The sequence below is a fragment of the Puma concolor genome, chromosome B1 (genome assembly GCF_028749965.1).
Source record: "Puma concolor isolate L17-30 chromosome B1, mPumCon1.1.hap2, whole genome shotgun sequence".
Classification (NCBI taxonomy): Eukaryota; Metazoa; Chordata; class Mammalia; order Carnivora; family Felidae; genus Puma; species Puma concolor.
This window is the reverse complement of record NC_141670.1, coordinates 201,010,360-201,030,503: the sequence shown is the minus strand read 5'-3', so window position 1 is coordinate 201,030,503 and position 20,144 is coordinate 201,010,360. Positions and strand designations below refer to the sequence as shown.

Below are 20,144 nucleotides of genomic sequence, written 5' to 3'. Positions count from 1 at the left end.
TCAGTTTGGGGTCTTATGATTAAAGCTGTTGTAAACATGGGGGTTCAAGTCTCTGTGTAGAAATGTGCTTGATCTTGGGTAAATACTTACGAGAAGAATGTCTGGTAGTATGGGTACAATTTTTATATGAAACTGCCAGTTTTCCAAATGGTTGTACTATTAGAAATTCCCACCAGCCACATATGAGAGTTCCAGTGGCTCCATATCTTCATCAACGCTTGGTATCATCAGCCATGTTGATATTAGTCATCCTTATGGTGAACAGTGCTGTCTCGTTGTGGGTTTTAGTTTTAATTTCCCAGATGGCTTGTGGTGTTCAGCAACTTTTCATCCATTTATTGATACTTCTGATTTTTTCTTTTGTACAGTGTCTGCCCAAGTCTTTTCCAAGTTCATTTCCAAGTGGCTGATAGTCTTGCTTTTATTGATTCTAAGAATCCTTTACATCTTCTGGATTCAAGCCCCCTGTGAGATGTGTGCTTTGTGAACATTCCTCACTCTGGCCTGCCTTCCCATTTCCTTAACAGAGCCTTTGAAATAGTCACAGCTTTTCATTTTGATGAAATCCAATTAATAATTTTAAAAAATGGTTCATGTTTTTTGCGTCCCATCTAAGAAATCTCTGCCTATCCCAAGGCTGCAAAGACTTCCTCCTATGTTCCTTCTAAGGTTTTATAATTTTTCTAAGGTTTTAAAAACTTCTAAGGTTTTATAATTTTAGCCTCTATGTTTCAGTCCATGGTCCACTTTGAGTTAATTTTGTGTGTGGCATGAGAGAAGGGTTGTCTTTTGTGTTTTCCATGTGAATGTCTAGTTTTTATGGTCCTGTTTGTGGTAAGACCGACTTTCCCCATTGAATTACTTTGGCATCTTTTATATTTTTGGATTCTATTCTGTTCCATTGATCTGTATGGCTGCCCTTACACCAACACCACACTGTCCTGGTTACTATGTAGTGAACATTGTACAGCACTTACTATGGACCAGGCACGGTTCTAGATGCTTTGCATATAGTCATAATCTTTTTTTTTTTTCAACGTTTATTTATTTTTGGGACAGAGAGAGAGGGAGACACAGAATCGGAAACAGGCTCCAGGCTCTGAGCCATCAGCCCAGAGCCCGACGCGGGGCTCGAACTCACGGACCGAGAGATCGTGACCTGGCTGAGCATATAGTCATAATTTAATCCTCATAACATCTCCATGGATACACAGAGGCTCAGAGAGGTTGAGCAGCCTGCCCAAGGTCACGTGGTGGCAGAAAGAGCATTCAGGTCCAGGCAGACTGGTTCCAGACTCTTGTTCTGACCCCCTGCACTGTCCTTCCTCTCATCACTGGCACATATAGATTTATCAAAAGGAAATATGGTGTCTCCCAAGGCTTTCATTCCTTTGGGTGAGGCGCTGGCACAAGGGCAGAGAGAAGAAGGAGACAGGAGTCCTGGCCCTTGGGGAACCTTCTGGGTTGAACTGTGACCTCCCCAAAAAAGATATGTTGAAGTCCTGACCCCTGGTACCTCAGAATGTGCCTTTGTTTGGAAATCAGGTCTTTACAGAGGTCATCAAAGTCAATGAGGACACGATGGCCGGCCCTAAACCCATGTGACTGGTGCCCTTGTAACAAGGGGAAGTTTGGACAGACGCACGCACAGGGAGAACACCAGCTGAGGATGAAGATAGGGGTCAGGCTGATGCTTCTGCCAGCCGAGGACACCACGGATTGCCATTGCCGGCAAAGCACCAGATGCTGGGGGAGGAGCCTGGAACAGACACCGTCTCCAGGTCTCAGAACGAATCTGCCCTCTGCCACCTGGGTCTCAGACTTCCGGCCTCCAGAAAGGTGAGAATATGCATTTGCATTGTTCACATCCCTCTGCTTGCTGTGCTTTGTTATGCAGCTCTAGCAAACTAACGGGGAGCTCACTGCACGTTGTGTTAAATGATTAAACACATGAGGAGAGAAGGAAGGGACCCAGGGAAGGAAAATCTAAAATGTCACTTATTTCAAACGCGACTCGATGCTTCCAAATCTGACTTACGTGCATTTATAGTATTTTACAGATATTACTTTGAATTTCATACTACTATGAATTTTGTAGGCAGAGATCTGCCTAGGTTGTATTCTTTGTTTACATCTACGGATAAAGGGCAGGAAACATTTGGTGGCTGGCAGAATTCCTGACATTTCAGGGGCTGCAGAGCCCTGTAAGGGTTCATTCCTCGGCAAGATCCTAAGGGAGGCCCTGTTCTTCCTGTCCTTCCAGGCCAGGCCTCTTCTGCTCTGCTCTTCCCATGAAGTCAGTCTCTGCCTGGCTTGATGTGTTCCTGAGCACAGGGGCCACTGTTGGCCTCCAGGAGAGGAAGGGCTGTCCTTGGGGGAGGGGAAAAAGAAGGGGAGTGGAGAGGAGGGGGAAGGGTGGGGAGGAGGAGGACAGGGGAGGGGAGAGGACAGAAGAAAAGGAGAGGAGAGAAGAGAAAAGGAAAAGAAAAGAAAGGAAAGGAAAAGAGAAAAGAAGAGGAAAAGAAAAGAAAAGAAAAGAGAAAAGAGCATCTGACTTCTGTTCAGGTCATGATGTCACAGTTCATGGACTCGAGCCCTGAGTCAGGCTCTACACTGATATTCAGAGCCTGGAGCCTGCTTCAGATTCTGTTTTTCCCTCTCTCTCTCTCTCTCTCTCTGCCCCTCTCCTGCTTGTGCTCATGCTCTCTCTCTCTCAAAAATAAATAGGCAAAAAAGGGGAAGGGGAAAGGGAAGGGGGAGGGGAGGGGGAGGGGGAGGGAAGAGAATGGGGGGCCAGGGTGTTGGTTCCTGGTTCCTTTCTCCAGGCACATTTTGGCTGGCTGTGTCTCTCCACTGAAGGTCACGGCTCCCGATGGATGGCCTGCCCACCCTACAGACCCACCCACCCGAATTAATCCGTCTAATCCGTCCTCCGACCTGGCCACCTGGACAGCGCCCTCATCCCTTGAGCCTGACCACGATGCACTCCAGCAACCTGCCCCACTTCTCAGCCCCCCTCAACCTGCACCAACGCGTCTCACCGCATCCTTTCCTGTATCAGCCACCAGACACTTAGCTCACACTGTTGTTCCCGGTCTGTCCCCCGACTAGGAGCTCTCCTTCTCCTGGGCAAGGGCTTTTGTCTCCTTTGTCCACTGGTGTATCCCACACACCTACACCTGTGCGGGCACAGAGCAGGGGCCCCGCCAGCACTTGCTGAGTGTTGGTGGAATGAACACTCTGGCTCCAAGTTTCATCTTCCAATTTTCTTGGAAGGCGGGAGGGCATTTTCAGCTTTTTCCACGGCATCTGTCTGGTTCTCTTCTGGAACACTCGTAACCAACAAAAACTGTACTTGTTTGCTAGGGCTGCTGGCAAAAGGGTCACAAACTATGCGGTTTAAGTAACAGACATTTCTTCTCTCACGGTTCTGGAGGCTGGGAGTCCGAGATCAAGGTGCCAGCAGGGCCGTGCTCCCTCCGAAGGTGCAGGGAAGACTGTTCCAAGGTTGTTCTAGCTGCTGGGAGTTTCTTGCCTTCGGTAGCATGCCTTCAAAATTCACATGATGCTCTGTGTGTGTGTGTGTGTGTGTGTGTGTGTGTGTGTGTGTGTGTGTGTAAATTTCCCCCTTTTAATAAGGATGTCAATTATATTGGATTGGTGGTCCCTCTATTCCAGAATGATCTTTTCTTAACTAATTACACCTGTAATGACTACCTCCTGAGGTACTGTTAGAGCTTCAACATATAAATTCTGTGGGGATGACAATTCAACCCATAGTAATAATTAACATTTACTGAGCACCTGTCTTATGCCAAGTGCTGTGAATTACCATATAGCTCTCATGGTAAGACCTGTGGAGGTCTTATTGTATTATTCCCACTTTCCCTTAGAGAAAACAGGGGCTCAGAGAGGTTAACTAACTGGCCCAAGGTCACCCAGCGACTGAGCTCAGGGCCATGAGCCCATGGAGCCCAAACACTCCACCATCCTGCTTGGTTGTCGGTGCCCACTTTCTGCTCCAACAAGCACCAGATCCAGGGGCTCGAGATGCAGCTGTGAACTCTGAAGGTTTTGATTCCGAAACTGTGTGTTCGTTGGGAGGCAGAGGGGGGCGGGGGAACCAGTAGGATTCTTTTTCCCACTTGAATGCTAGGCACAGCCCATTCCTGAGTAGGAATGACTTAATGTGGATTGCGCTCCCCCTGGTTAGAAAAGGCAGTCTCCGCTTTTCCAAGGAATGAGGCTCGCGCTCCACAAGCTGCTGCCCCGCGTGTCAGCTGACACTCGGGCTCCCACGGCCTGCGTGACACACGGTGGGGGCTCGCTCAGAGAGTTAATGCTGCGCCAAGAAAATCGATTTGGAAAACCAGCTGTTTCTGCAAGATGCAATGATTCACAGCTGCCCAAGCTGATGAGCAGTGCCAGGAGCCAAAATTAATTGCGAACCAAATGAACAAAAATGTCTTTCTCAAGTGTCCTGGGTCCCAAAGCCATTTTAACAGACTGTCAAAAACTCGGTAAGAAGAAGAAAAATTGGAAAGTCCTTTCTGATAGGCTGCTGCCTCACAGGGCTGGACGAAACAGTGTCCGTATCTTGGGAAACAAGGTGATGAACACTTCGGAGAGGCCAAGGGGCTTAGCGAAGATTGGCTGTCAGGACTACTGCCGTGGCCTTCATGCACACTGACGTCTGCCTCCACGTCTGCTCTGTAAGGTGCTGGCTTAGTTTCCTGTGGCTGCCGTAGCGGATTAGCACAGACTCAGCGGATGAAGGAAGTCAGAAGTCTAACATGGGTCTCGTGGGGCAAAAATCACAGCTGCTGGCAGGGCTGTGTTCCTTCTGGGGGCTCTAGGGGAGAATCCGTCCCTTGCCTTTCCAGCTTCCAGAGGCCACCAGCTCTCCTTGGCTGGTGGCCCCTTCTTCCACCAGAGACAGCAACTGCCACTCCAACATCTGCTTTTGTCCCTCGTGACCCCCAACCCTGCCTCTTTCACTTTTAAGGACCCTTGTGATGACACTGGGCCACGTGGTGAGTGCAGGATGACCCCCCATCTCCAGATCCGTACCTTAACCACACCTGCAAAACCTCTTCCGCTGTGTGAGGTTACATGCTTATGCTTCCGACAATGATGACAGGGACATTTGGGGGGGGGGGAGACAGTATTGTTACCACACGCAGGCCTGGCTATGTCCATTTTAAAGATGACAAACAAATTCACAGATGTTGGGCAATTTTCCCCAGACCACTCAGCTGCAGGTGGGTCACTGGGCTCTGAATTCAGAGCTGCCAGGCCCTACAGCCTTAGCTCTTTCTCCCCTCTTTTTCTTAGCTCCACCTCAGACTCCCTGCGTCATGCTGGAGTCAATCTTGAGGTGCTCCAGAGATTAGGCTAAACGCTACCGTGTTAAGAACTGCTCCCAACGAACTCTTCTGCATCTCTGTTTCCTTTAGATGACACGCTGGGAGGGGTGCAGATGACTGGGGCCATGTGCACAGGGCCAGGCGACAGGCTGCCAGTGCACTTCCCTTCCCATCATCGGGCTCATGTCTGCTGGACCTTCAGTGCTCGCCTTCCTGGGGCCCTCCTCCAGGAAGCCCTCCCCGGAGAGTTCATCCCAGGGCTGCACGTGGTATGTGTCTGTTTCTGGATCTTTCTCCCTAGAACGCAACGACTTCACTGGTGACCTCCCAGCACAAGCATGCTATGGGTGCGCTGGAACCGCTTGTGGAACGGATGCGTGCGTGCGTAAACGACTCTACCGTGACGGCTATGAAGCCGTCACTCCCCACAGAGGGCCCGCAGGGAGGTTCCTCTGGAACACACATGCCACGTGACCACGACCCACCATGATCCACACTTGAAGGCAGGAGGTAGGCAGACTCCCAGTCTGACCCCTGCCTCTCCCAGGAGGGGGAAGTCACTTTCCCTCCTTCCTGCGATTAGCACTTCCAAGAAATGCTCTGTCAAATACTGTCAGCTTTTAGTGAAGATGATCCACGGGCCAGAGAGAGGGCACCGGAAGGAGGGCACGTGGGGTCAGGGAGACGGGGCTGGAGGCATCGTTACTCTCTCTGCTCCTCTTTCGAACCAGGGCGACCACCTGACTTTGAGGAGTGATGTGAGTGAGCGTTCCTGAGATCCCAGGTAAAGCACTTCCGGGTCCTGGGGAGCAGCGGGGGCCCTCCATGCCAGCTCTCCCCACTCCCTACTGGCTGTGCGATCCTGAGCAAGCCAGCTCTTTGGGACTTGGTTTCCTCACCTATCAGAAGATCACGAGAGACCTCGTAAAACCCTGCTCTCTGCAGGCGTGTTCATCACAGCCTTACTTAAGATGACAAGTGTTGACAAATGGGGTACTTAAGACTCTGTGAGCCCACACCGTTTGCCAGGCACTGCTGGCATGTATTCACCTGTTCAATCCTGACCCCATCTCTATAAGGCAAGGGCAACGTCCTTGTTAAAGAAATGAGGAAACCGAGTCACAGAGCTGCTGAATAACTTCGCCAGGGTCACGCAGCTCAAAAGGAACGGAGCTGGGATCAGAATCCAGGCTCTGCCGTCCAGGCTCCGAAGGGGGACACCCAACAGCCCCAGCCCCACAGACAGCAGTTGGGGCACGGACGGGACCGTCGACTTCCGAAGAGCCACAACCAGCGTTAATTCCCAGGGGCGACGATCAGCATGCTTTTCTGTATACACCTGACACTCCAACAAAACATTTCTCAGACAAGAAAATAGAAAGGAAACCAGAAAGCAATTCTGGCATGAGGTTATGTGAACAAAAGCAGGATTACTACGTGTAACAACAGAACATCCACCTGTGCACAGAAAGGCCAAGGGGAGATTTTACCAAAGGTCCTTGGGTCGTATGATTGTGGATCTCTTCTTCGGTTCTTTCTATTTTTCTGAATTCTACAAATTTACCTTAATGAGCTCATGCTGATTTCTTACAACAACAAAATACTTAACCAAAAAACTCCCAAAACCAACCCTGTAACTTCCTATCATTATCATTCTAGACTGACTGTGCTTTTTCACGGATCACTGTAAACACTGACAGCCACAGACTGGGGAGGGAGTCTGAAACTCAAACGGAGAATTTTGTGAAACTCCCAGATTGTGAAGCAGTGAGGTATTTTCCTCTAAGAACAAGGCCATGGGAGAAAGCAGAGGGAGATGGAACATCAGTCCTCAACGCTTTCCTGACGTCCATTTTTAGAAGCATCTTGTTAGGATGCCCATTGAGAGCAAGGAGCAAAATAGCGTTCTGTTAGAAGTGAGTCAGAAGTGCCACTGGGAGCCTCTGCCTGTTTGCAGAGGTCAATCCCACCAGCAGAAGTCGGTGCATGCGAGTGGAAATAAATGAGCTTCTCCATTAAGGTCAGAGAACTTCACTCTGATTCCCCCGCCTCCTCTCTGTCCTTTGGAAGTGAGTCCCATCGTGTACTACGTGCCCAAAATGTGAGGCATGGACCTCACCCCAACAAGGTAGAAGAGAATCCGACAGCTCATCAAAGGGGAAACCGAAGCTCAGACAGGTTGAAAGCATTGTCTAGCATCACACGGCCAAGAAGTTCCAGAACCAGGACTCAAGCCTAGTTTGGTCTGATTGCCAGGCCTGTGCGGTTTCTGCTAAATTGTGAAATTGCCAACTTCCTCCCTACAGTGTGTTTATCGTGCATCTTTGAGGTTGACAGTGATGAGTTCTGTGTCTTCTTTTGGACACTTTTGCTTCTTGTTAAACTCTTTTTTAAAAATGTTTATTCATTTATTTTTGAGAGAGAGAGAGAGAGAGGGAGAGGGAGAGGGAGAGAGACCACAAGTGGGGACAGGGCAGAGAGAGAGGGAGAGAGAATTACACACAGGCTCCATGCTGTCAGCACAGAACCCAAAGCGGGGGCTCCATCCCACAAACCACGAGGTCACAACTTGAGACGAATCAAGAGTCAGATGCTTAACTGACTGAGCCATCCCAGCGTCCCCTTTGCTTATTATAAAGTCACTCTCTGTTACACTGATCGACGGGAATGTCTTTTCTCCTTTCTTTTCTCTCCGAAGTCCTACATGTTTGGGGTACAAAGGTGACAGCTAATGGTTTAGAAACACTTTTAAAGTCATGGCAATGGACCCGAGGCTCACAGGGACTCTCGCTTGGACCCTCAGGGAGAAATGGCCCTTTCCACTGGGTGTTGATCACACTGTATCATCTGTGACCAGGTGAGAGTTCAAAGAAGGGAGCTATTTATTAAAAGAAAGATAACAGGGGAGCAAAATATAGATGAGAATATTCTCTAGACAGGTAAAACATCATGAGCTGCATGATAAACTCCTAAAATTCAGGTAACTTTGGAGAGACAAAGGACATGCTCCTTTAAAGGCCAGCACATTTATGGTCTGGGGGTCCCCACAGAGCTATGCACCCCCTATGACGTTCTCAGGAATAACCGGTCAGTTCACTTACAGAGAAGATGGCGGCCAAAGTCTCAATGCCACCGGTGCTCAAGGTGATGTATGGGATCTTTTCCGGAGGGACCCCAGCTTTCCCAAAGATGCTATTGGTGTAGAACCAAATCTATAACAAAGGGAAGAAAAACAAGGGAGGAGAGTCAGTGAAAGGCATCTATTTCCAAAATTAAGTTCAGATCCAAGGTGGTCTCTGAGATTCACAGCTGCATCCAGAGTGGAGCTGTATGATGTGGCCAACTACGTGTTTTCTTCCTGCTCCCTCCTCTCCCCTTTCTTCATCACTAACAGAACTACCACACTGGGGGCAACATGTGCTCAGCCGATGGTGGCAATGAGATAGGAACTGAAATGTTGGTGAGACCTCTTGGAAGTCTCCTTAAAATGAGCTTTCCATCAAGGACGTGTGATCCCATTTTTTGCCCTTCCTCCCTTCTGCTGTCAAGATGGTGCATGTGATGGCTGGAGCTTCAGCAGCCTTCTTGGATCACTAGGTGACAAGGATAGCACTGCTATTAGCCCCCATGGCAACTCCGTGAGAAACACAAAAGGTCCCTGATCCACAAGATGCTTTAATGTCAACTGCTAGAAAACCGTCACAGTAAATCTATAATGGGGACAATGTGAATGGCGCTCCTAAGGGTTGTGTAACACACAACTTACAAACCTACACATGGAGCCCCTGCTTTGAAATGCAAGCCACCTGTTCAGAGGCTAGAGTGCGAGGTTCGAAGAAGCCTGTGTCGTCACTCACTTAGAGTGATGCTGTAATTTACTAGCCAAATCTGGGCACTTTTGAGACTGTTAATAATTAGTCTAGGACAACAGACACAAATCTGGACGCCCTGGGCAAAGCAGGATGCGTGGTCCTGGGACGGCTGGGCCACCCCTCCCTACTTCCCTCATGTGTGGGGGTTTCTGCCACTGGAGACCAAACCTAATCCTAACGACACTCACGGGACCTCCGACAATCGCTGTCTGGAGGTTGGAGACCTGGCTCCATGCTGAGGTGGCTGTGTGACCTCAAGCAATGACCTCTGTCCTGCTGGGCTTCCTTCTCCTCCTCAAAGAGGAGAGGGTATCAGGAATTGGGTAAGAATTGTCACTGCTCATTATTAAAGTTTTGGGTCCAGGGGCTGGACACGGGTCATGTGTGTTCTCCCAGTCCCAACCGTTCCTCAAAGAGCAAGGGTTTGCTAGAGGACAGAAACCTGTGCTGTCCTTTCCATGACATCTGACGGGGAAACCCACTGTGTGAAGGGCCTCAGAAGCATTGACACACTGATCGTTATTAAGAAACATTAGAGCTCGTTGGCTATAACTTGTCAGGCCCGAGCGCAGCCTCTTACTTTGTGTTTGGAAAGAGCTCTTGTTTCTACAGATTTGTCTTGTTACCAGCATTTGTTTACCAAAAAAAATTTCGTGCCTCGGGGGGAGAAGACAGAATTTAGGACCTGCACCCATATATGCAGATGGATTATGTTTTAGCGACAGGAGTAGTTCTTCATAAAGTTTCGGGCAACGCTCAGAGCCCAGTAAAAAGGACCGCATGCGTTTCTGTGAGTTTGTGGGAGCTGATGCATCTCTGGGCGAAATGCGTTTCAGTGCTCCCGAAAGACAAGGACCCTCTCCCCTGTGCCTGCTCGCACTTGACTGAGCTGAGAAATTAGAATTTAGATTGTACTTTTGCTTTCACATTCACAGAGTACACACGTGGCTCCTGATAAATTCATTAGTTCCTATAGCTCTTGGGGCTGTGACAGAAGCCAAAATTATTCCGGAAAGCCTCAGTCCTCGCTGGATTTGTTTGTGTGATCTCCACTCCCTTTTGAAGGTTCACTGTGACCCCCAGCAGATCTGCAGGGCTGGATCAGAGGAGCAGAAAGGCCTTTACCCAAAGTCACTGATTTTCGACAGCCAAGGCTCCACGGCCCCTTCCATCCCCCGGCGACCATGCGGACATCACGGTATTCTCAGCCTCAGTCTGGACCCCAGAGCTGCCAGCCTCAGACCCTGCTGGATTTGTGTTCTCCCGCAGAAGCGGTGCCCTGCTTGCCCCGGGGTCTCCTTCCTGGCTTCTCACACCCCCTGCAACCCCCTTCCCTGCTTCCAATTCCCCCTGTAGCCTCGGGCTTCCCCAGAGGGGGTTAAACGTTAGCAAAGGGAATCATTTGCATAAAATTACACGCTCAAGGTGGGGAGTCATTTCATATGTAAATGTACCTATTCATTGATAGGCAGATATCAGCCCTGAGGACCACCTCCCCCAGTCCAGGGCCTGTGAGGTGTTCCTGCTGGGCTGGCCCCGTCCCTGGAGGGGTGCGGGGTGAGGTCTGCGCATCTTAGTGCTGGCTCCCAAAGCCATTGCTCTCCCCCTGAATCACCTTCCAGAGCAGGAAGGTAATGGCCTCTGAGGTTTATCTTCCTGCACTGAGGTTTATCTGATCAGGCAGTTTGAGGGCGTCGGACGACCCAGAAGTACCAGGGAAGGTGGAGCGTGTCCCACAGCAAACCCTCCCGCGGAGGGTGCTTTGTGTTGACCTCATCCTTGACATAGTCAGGTTCTCAGGTGGCCGACTGTCTCCTCCCCCAGAAAAGGACTGGAAGGACAGCAATCTGGAGGCCTGCGTACCGGATCTGACCCCAGCGCGGCCCCTGGTGAACTGTGGGTCTGTAGGCAAGTGACTAAAGAAGGGAAAAAAGATCTGGCTTTCAGGGTGGTTGCAAACAAGCTGTAAAGTGATGAAGTAAAGCGTCTTTTCTAGAGCTGGTGTACAACAAACGGTGGGTATCATTCCAGAAGATTTCTAGGTCTCTCCTGAGACACCACTGTTCTTTGGTGAAGACACATGTCACAGTCGTGTGCATGGCTTGGGGAGGAAGTACTTCAGGGTCTGCTTCGCAGCCTGGAGAGGGGGGCACAGGCCTCCTGACTGCCTGCCTCGGATGCCCCAAAGTCCTCCTCCTCAACTCCCGACACTACGTGTTAGAGACAAAGCATAGCACCATAATCACGTTCAACTCTCTCAACAGCTTGTGCAGGTGACAGTGTGGTCAGAGAGACCACACACAGCCCGTCACACCAGAGCAGAGTGCAGACCCAGGCCTGTTCCCTTCCTGCCCCACAGTCCTTCCTGCTGCACGGGCTTTGCTGGGCTGTTAGCGCAGCTGGCTAACTGGAAATGCCTCCTCTAGCCATCATTTCCCCCGGAACCCCATATATGCCCAGGGCCCTCCTGCAGCTGGCCTCCTCCTGAGAGAGGCGTTTTAACCCATCTCTCTGGCTAACCCTTCGGGAACAAGAAACCACCTGATTTGCCTTTGCCCGGAACAAGGCGATTCTGGCAGAGTGTGGGCTCAACACGTGCTTGCAGGGGGTGGTCACCAAACAGTGGCTCCCCCAAACATGTCTGTGTCCCAATCCCAGGAGCCCGTGAATATGTTACACTACCTGGCACAGGAGCTCTGAAGATGTGGTTAAGTTTAGGGGTCCTGACAAGGGGAAGTTATCCTGGATTATCTAGGTGAGCTGGAAATGGATCATGAGGGTCCTTATAGGACGGAGTTCAGAGAGAGAAGGCGCAAAGGTGGAAGCAGAGGTCAGAGAGAGAAAGAGAGCTGTCAACACACAGGTTGTCTCCACCAATGGTGACGCACGGGATCTACGCTGAAGGATAGAAGACAAAGGAGATCTTGTCGTTTATTGAACACTAGCTCCCAGGGATGGCACCAGTGCTGGACCTACTGTAGGGCAGGGACCTCCTTTCCCTTCATTTCCTACTCCCATTCAGGAACACGACTGTCTCTCAGCCCAAGGGACAAGGAATCACATAAGGAACGAAGGGCCCTTAGAAAGAAACACTCATGTGCTCACATGCGCCCCTGCTGGGCTCTCTGTACACCCACAGGAAGCTTGTGTCCCCTCTGCTCTGTCCATGCAGGGAGGGACCCCGTGGAGTTGGGGCTGGGGTTGCTTCCTCTTCCTGTTGGGGCCTTGAATCTGGGAATGCAGAATTCATGGCAACTTCTGGGGTCACAACCTCTAATCCTGTTCCACCAGGAGTAGAGGAGACATTGTGATCCCCATCTATCCGATTCCTGTGCCAATCTCTCTAACCTGCTCTGAATTTCAGAGGGGAGAAAAGGCTCATATATTGTAACTCCAAATCTATCATCTACGTGTCCTAATTCCATCCTCACACAACCCAGTGGGGTAGGTGTCTTGCCCCCATTTAACAGATGAGGAAAGTGAGGCTCAGCCCAGTGAGGGCTACACGGCCAAGAGTGGCAGAGCTGGGATGTGGGCTCAGGTCCTTCCAATCCTTTCCTGCTCTCTGCTGCCTCTGCTTGCCTTCCTGAGGTGGAATGGGGTGGGGGTTCCATCGGGGGCTGGAAGGGAGCAGGTGCATCCTGGGAAAGGATAACAACATGCTCTGCAGCAAAGAGAAGCAGACCCCCTGCTCTCCAGACAATTCTAGAGCCCAGACCCCAGTCTTCGCAGAGCTGGTGCATCCAGAGCTCAAGTGTCACCCCTCGTTGCCATCAGGGCCCCTTGGACCTGACCATGGATGTGCAGGAATGAGCAAGTGACTCCCCCGCCTCTCCTGGGCCACTTCACACCCTGATGAGCATCGCTGGATGACCTGATGGGGCGCCTCCAGCACTCAGCAAGGAGGGGCTTCCTCCCAATCCCTTCACTCTTTCTATTTGGAAATCCAGAAAGATACAAAATAAGGACTCAAATTTTAAGGGTGGCCAGAACATGCTAGCTTTTAAAAGCTTTTCTAAGAGTGTTGGATTTCCTATCTTGCTCCTTCCTTTACAGGTAAAAACATAACCCCGCCCTGACCCAGCCCTCAACCAGCTGATACCGCCTTTGAGTCATGTCCCCAGTCACATCTCAGTGACCAAGGGCAGAGGGGTTAAGCTTCTAACCTGGGTTCCAGGGCTGGGAGTTGGGGGTGTGGGCTGGAAACCAGGCGCCCAGGGTCTCAGGGCAGGGCAGCTCTGTGCTGAGAACTTTATAGACATCCTTTCGTCCATCTTCGTGCCATCATTTGGGGGGGGGGGGCACTTTACAGCTGGGGAAACTGAGGCACGGAGCAGTCGTGGCAACTTTCCCCTTAGCCTGCAAGTTCAGAGCTGGGGGTTGAACACCACGGACTCCAGGACATGTCCTCTTGACCAGAACGCTGGGGCAGCCACGCAAAGGGCCTCCGTGCAGCATTCTCCCCATCTGGGGACATCGCAAATCCTTTCAGTGAAGGGTCTCAGTTACGGAGGTAACAGAACATTCAATCCTTCTAATTTGAATTAGGACATTATTTGGGAAGAAACTTCAAAAACAAAAGCTATTTACAATGCTTCTCAACCTGTGATTAGAAGTTTTGTGCAAGACAGGATTTGGCCTGCAGCGTTCCTGACGATGGGTCGACAAAGGAGATAGACCATCAGAGGGCTCCGGGCTCCCCCGGGGGAAGGCATCATGTCTAAGGCCTTCTTCCTCCCTCCCTCCACCCTCCCAGCCTTGCCTCCCTGCCATTTGGTTCTTTATGGAGGGGACGTCTGGTGCTCTGTCAGGCACGGCAGGTGCACCACACAGGGGAACAGCACACACGTGTCCTTGCCCTCACAAATCTGGTGTAGCAGCAAAGGGAGGCGTTACACAGCAGTTGTACAGGTGACAGGCCCGAGGGACACACAGCTGCCCGGGAATGCTGTGACGCTTGGGCACCCGCCAAGTGGACAAACCCGGGAGGCTGTGAAACGCTGCCGAGGGTCCAGAATGGGCATCACCAGACTTATTTGCAGCCTGCGCCCTGAGCCTCTCCACTCTTGTTTTGCGTCCATTTCTAACAAGCTCCAGCGCCTTGTTTCCCAGCCAAGACCGCATGGTGGGAGCAGCCAAGTTTGCAAAAGAGTGGCATCGAGAGAGGGAAGAACACGGCGTTAGAAACAGTCTTGCTGATAAGGGCAAGGGGAGGGGAGATGGAACGTAAGCTCAACGGTTACCATCTGTGACATGTTCCACGTACATAACTTCCTATCACCCCCCACAGAAGCTCTGCAGACTAAGCATTAATATCCCCCGTTTTCATAATAGGAAACTGAGGCCCAGATGAGTCGGTATGATTGGCTTCCTCTGTTCAAGAGGGAAGGAGTCCAGAGGAAGGAAGGGCAACCCCAGGTGTCGATAAGGATACTATAATCCTGGGTATTCCAGAACATTCAGGAAGTCTCAAGAAAACTGGTTTTCCTGCAGCAGGTGTGACAATGGCGTCGGTCCAATTCTCAACCCAAGCATTTGATGGAAGCAGCCCCCTCCCTGCCCCTGTTCTTCTCACCTCTCCCCCTCTCTCCCAGTGTTCAGGTGCCTCCCATGTGCCATGGGCAGTTCTGGGTGCTGGAGACACAGGGACCACGAAAGGTGGCCTTCCCTCACGAGGACAGTCACGGGGAGGGGAGGGACAGCTGTGGGTGTAGGAGCTGCTGTGACCACCCCAGGGAAGGGAAGGGAGTCTGTAACCAGGAGGCTCCTTGCTGGTGAGAGACTGAACATTCACACACAAGTCTGGTTTTCATGCAACAAACTGTTCAGGAAGAAGGCAGCTGCATAAAATGAAGGATTTAAGTCTAATTTTAGAGGAGGGAATTTGAAAGCCATTGTGAGAAGGAGGAAAAAAGAATCCAGTGCTGAAAAGGAATTTAGAAACAATTAAATGTTAAATCCAACTTTTGCCTGATTTCTAAGCTTTGTGGAATCTATTCATTGATTCTGTTAGCAAAAATGTACTGAGCAATTTGTAACGTTGGTTTAACCCAGTAATTCTCCACTGGGGGCAATTTTACCCCAGGGGACATTTGGCAATATCTGAAGACATTTTTGGTTGTCACAACTGGTGGGGTAGGTTGTCATCTAATGGGCAGAGGCCAGGGATGCCGCAGAACATTCTGTAGTACCCAGGACAGCTCCCCCGCCACCTGCACCAGGACAAGGAATTTTCTAGCCCCCAGTGTGCTCGGTGCTGAGGCTGAGAGCTGCTGGTTTAGTGCAGGTGCCTGGCTCTTAGGAGATGGGCTGGCCAAGCCTGGGCAGGGGCTCTAGGGCAGAAGACCCGGAACCAGGATGTGTGAGTTTGACAGCACGGGCACCCCTCCTATTGTGACCCTGAGCATGTCCTTGGCCCTCTGTAAACCTCAGTTTCCTCCTCTACAAAATGGGGATGGCACCACTTCCTGCAGGACATTTGGGGCTGGAATAAAGTGATAAATGGGACATACCTAGCAGTATTTGTGACATCTTAAACCACAGACCACATCCCCCAAATAATTTCTGGCAAAAAGAAGGGAATAAAGCAAGTTGTGAAGGGCATTTCAAGATTTTCATCTGTGTTAGCATTCTTTCTTGGCCTCATGCAATATTTGGATTTGGGGGCAAGAGCTGCAGGGGCAGAGTCTGGACCGGGGCCCAGGACAGCTGGGCTCTGACAGCGAGATTGCTGCTAACCAGTGTTTGTCCTTTTGTACATAAAACAGAAGAGGTAAGACTTGTCTCGCTGGCTGCCTACGGATGACCTGGGGACACAGTCCAGTGTCCCATATGGGGATGCTCTAAGGGGGCCTTAGGGGCCTTCCCTGCTCAGGGCTTAAGCAGCCAAACCTTGTGCCCAAATGGCTGGGACTCAAATCCCCTTTCTACCATTTGTAGCTATGTGACTTAGGGAAAGTCTCCCAGTGTCTCTGTGCCTAACAGTGCTGTGTAACTCACAGGACTGCCATGGGGACAACTTCTGGCTCATGATAAGTCCTAAGTGAAGGTGTGCTTTATTATTATTACAGCTGAGCAGACAGAGGCTGGGTGAGGGGAAGTGACTGGCCTAGGTTTCCCACTGCAGGTTTGTGGCCACAGTGAGACAGAAAGTCAGGCCTCTGGATACTGGGCCAGAGCATGTTGCTCTATGTCAAATTCAGCATGCCAAGCTACAAGTGTTACTTCTGACGTAAAGATTAGAAATAATCCTAAAACAGCAAGAAATAGATGAAGATTATCTCAACATAATAAAGGCCATACTGGAGAAGCCCAGAGCTAACGTCCTACTCCACTGACATCATATTATGATATCACCACACTCATCAAACTGAGAGTCTTCCCTCTAAGATCAGGAACGAGACAAAGATGCCTGCTCTCGCCGCTTCTGTTCAACATTGTACTGGAGGTCCTCGCCTGGGCAATTAGACAAGAAAAAGAAAAGGCACCCAATTCAGAAAGGAAGAAGTAAAAGCATCACTGTTTGCAAATGACATGATCTTATATGTAGAAAACCCCAAAGATCATGTGCATGCGCACACACACACACACACACACACACGCACAAATTGTTAAAACTAATAATCAAATTCAGTAAAGTTGCAGGATACAGAACATACAAAAATCAGTCATGTTTTTATATACTAACAATGAATTATCCAAAAGGGAAATTAAAATAATTCTAGGGGCTCCTGGGTGACTCAGTCGGTTAAGCGTCTGACTTCAGCTCAGGTCATGATCTCATGGTTTGTGAGTTCGAGCCCCAAGTCGGGCTCTGTGCTGACAGCTCAGAGCCTGGAGCCTGCTTTGGATTCTGTGTCTCCCTCTCTCTCTGCCTCTACACTGCTGGTGCTCAGTCTCTCTCTGTCTCTCAAAAATAAATAAATGTTAAAAAAAATGAAAAAAAATTCTATTTATGATAACATCAAAAAATACTTAGGAATAAAGTTAAGTAAGGAAATGAAAGACTTTTACACTGTAAACTATAAAACATTATGAAAGAAATTAAATACACAAATAAGTGGAAAAATATTCCATTCATGGATTGGAAGATTTAATACTGTCCAAATGGCCACCCCACCCAAAATGATCTACAGATTCAATGCCTTCAATGCCATCCCCATCAAAATCCCAATGGCATATTTTCCAGAAATAGAAAAAAAAATCCTAAAATTCATATGAAACCATAAAAGACAATGAAGAGCCAAAAGAATCTTTAAAAAGAACAAAATTGGAGGCATCCCATGTCCTCTTTTCAAAAGATATTACAAAGTGACGGTAGTTAAAACAGTGTGATACTGGCATAAAGGCAGGCACACAAACTAATGGGACAGAACAGAGAGCCCAGAGACAAACTCATTGATGCCCAACTGACCTTGGACAAGGGTGCCAAGAACATTCAATGGGAAAAGGATAGTTCGGCAAATGGTGTTGGAAAAATTGGATATCCACGTACAAAAGAATGAAATTGGACCCTTATCTTTACTCAAAATGGATTAAGGATTTAAACATAAGAACTATGAAAGTCTTAGAAGAAAACGTAGTGGAAAAACTTCATAGCATTGGTCTTTTTTGGATACGACACCAAAAGCAAAAATTAACAAGACTGGCTATATCAGACTAAAAAGCTTCTGCCCAGAAAAGAAAAAAAAATCGACAGAGTGGAAAGGCCATCTGCAGCATGGAATAAAATATTAGCAAACCATGTATCTGATAAGGGGTTCATCTCCAAAATATATGAGGAACCCCTACATCTCAATAGCAAAGCCAAACCAAACTAACCCCCCACCAAACCTCCAAACAGCCCCCCCTTAAAAATGGGCAAAGGACTTGAACATTTCTCCAAAGAAGACTTCCAGATGGCCAACAGACACATGAAAAGATGTTCTACATCACTCATCATCAGGGAAATGCAAATCAAAACCACAATAAGATATCATCTTGCACCTGTTAGGATGGCCATTATTTAAAAAAAAAAAAGTGTCAGTGAAGATGTGGAAAAATTGGAGCCCTTGAACACTGTCAGTGGGAATGGAAACTTGTGCAGCCACCATGGAAAACAGTATGGAGGGTCCTCAAAGAATTAGAAACCGAACTGCCACATGAGTCAGTATCCCACTTCCGGGTTTTGGTCTGGATTGAAATCAGGATCTCGGAGAGATGTCTGCACTCCACATCCAGTGCAGCACTATTCGCAACAGCCGAGGCGTGGAAACATCCTAAGTGTTTGTTGATGGATGAACTGATAGAGGAAATGTGGTACGTGTACGCACAGACGGATATTAGCCAGCCTCAAAAAAATAAAAAATAAAAGTAAGAAAAGAAGGAAATCCTGCAACCTGTAACAACCTGGGTGACCCTGGTAGACGTTACGTCGAGGGAAGTGGGCTGGTCACAGAAGGACAGGTACCACATGCTTCCACTTACACGATGGGTCTAAAACAGAAAAACTCACAGGAGCAGAGAGCGGGGTGAGTGGTGGTCGCCAGGGGCTGGGGGAGGAGGAAACGGGCAGCTGATAATCAATGGTACGGAGCTCCCGTCAAGCAAGATGAACGAGCTCTGGAGATGCGCTGTGCAAAGCCCGTCCCACAGTTAACAAGACTCCAGTGCCCACTTAGACGTTTGCTCAGGAGGTAGATCTCGTGTCAAATGCGCTCACGACAATAAAAAAAAGACACGAAAGGCAATCAGTATGAGGAGGGCGGGGCGCCCCGAGCTGAGACCTCACTACCGCTGGTCCCCAGAGCGGACTACACGGTTTTTCCCCATCCTAGGCCTGTGCAGCAGGGTTTACAGACACACCCTAGGGGGATTTATACAGGAAGTTTTATAGGGAACGCAAATCAGAAATTTATGTCCCGGGAGAGGAGAGAATTCTGTTTAGAAATGTCATGGCTCTCGATCCAAATGCCTCATTGAATACAGATTCCATATGTGGCTTTTACGACTCCAAATGTTAGCTTGAGGAAACGGAGACGCTCCCTCTCTACCTTCTCAGAACAGGGAGGGTGGCTCTGAGCCTGGAGCTGCAAAGTGCAGGAAACAGCAGGCGGTGTCCAAGGCCATGCTGTTTGCCCCGGGCACCTCCTCCTTCGCTGGCTTTCAACAGACCAAGGAAAAAGGTAAAAATAAGTAAGTTGCAAGTCGACTTCAGCTCATCCCAATGTTTCCAAAAATAGAATCAAGCGTGGTTCAAATGAGGCAAAACACTGTGGTTGTAACTTTCCATGCTGTCACCTTGCCCTCTCTGGACAGGGACGCCTCCCTCTCATCTCATGTCACCTCCCCCTACATACCCAGACACTCCCATGCCGACTTTTAGGGGATGCCGGGCTTATGGAGCTATTTTATCTGGGGCTCTTTAGAAGGGCCCCTTTTTCCTCCTCCTGGACCCGCCACACTTCTCCTGAGCTATGTGACTACCTCTACACTGCCCTGCCAGCTGGCTTGCACACCTTCGTAAATGGGGAACTCACCACTGCACGACACAACCCATTATTTTCCAGAAGCAGCAATGATAACGATCCCAAGCCTGTTCCCTGGTCCTGGGATTCTTGGATTCTACCCTCAGGAGCCACCAGGAGGGAAGGGGCCAGCTGCGTCTGTCCGTGGGTTTGGGGAACTTCACAGAAGATTCCGCCCACCTCTGCCCGATCTCCCTGCCCACGTTAACTCAGGCCCCAGGAAAGTTTTCCTTTCAAGCCTGAGGTCTTCTCACACCAAAGTCGCACGTTGAAGCCAGCCCAGCCAAGAGTACTTTTATTTAAATCATCTCTCACTTACAGCTTCCTAACTCCTACTCTACTAAGAAACACGAGTTTTCGGGATCACCAAATTAAACAATGGTGTTTATTAAGGGGTGACT

The 20,144-nt window shown here is 49.5% G+C and overlaps 1 protein-coding gene across 9 annotated transcripts in view; it reads right to left on the bottom strand.

Annotated features, from left to right (window-relative positions):
* Positions 1-20,144, bottom strand: part of SLC2A9 (solute carrier family 2 member 9) — a 262,594-nt gene that overhangs the window by 75,559 nt on the left and 166,891 nt on the right. For all 9 annotated transcript variants that reach the window (XR_015250599.1, XR_015250598.1, XM_025921820.2 and 6 more), the window contains one exon: positions 8,468-8,578. Coding sequence is in view for 7 of the 9 variants with exons in the window: in XM_025921820.2 (XP_025777605.1) it covers positions 8,468-8,578 (111 nt within the window). In the remaining 2 variants the exon portion in view is untranslated. The remainder of the gene's footprint in view (positions 1-8,467; positions 8,579-20,144) is intronic.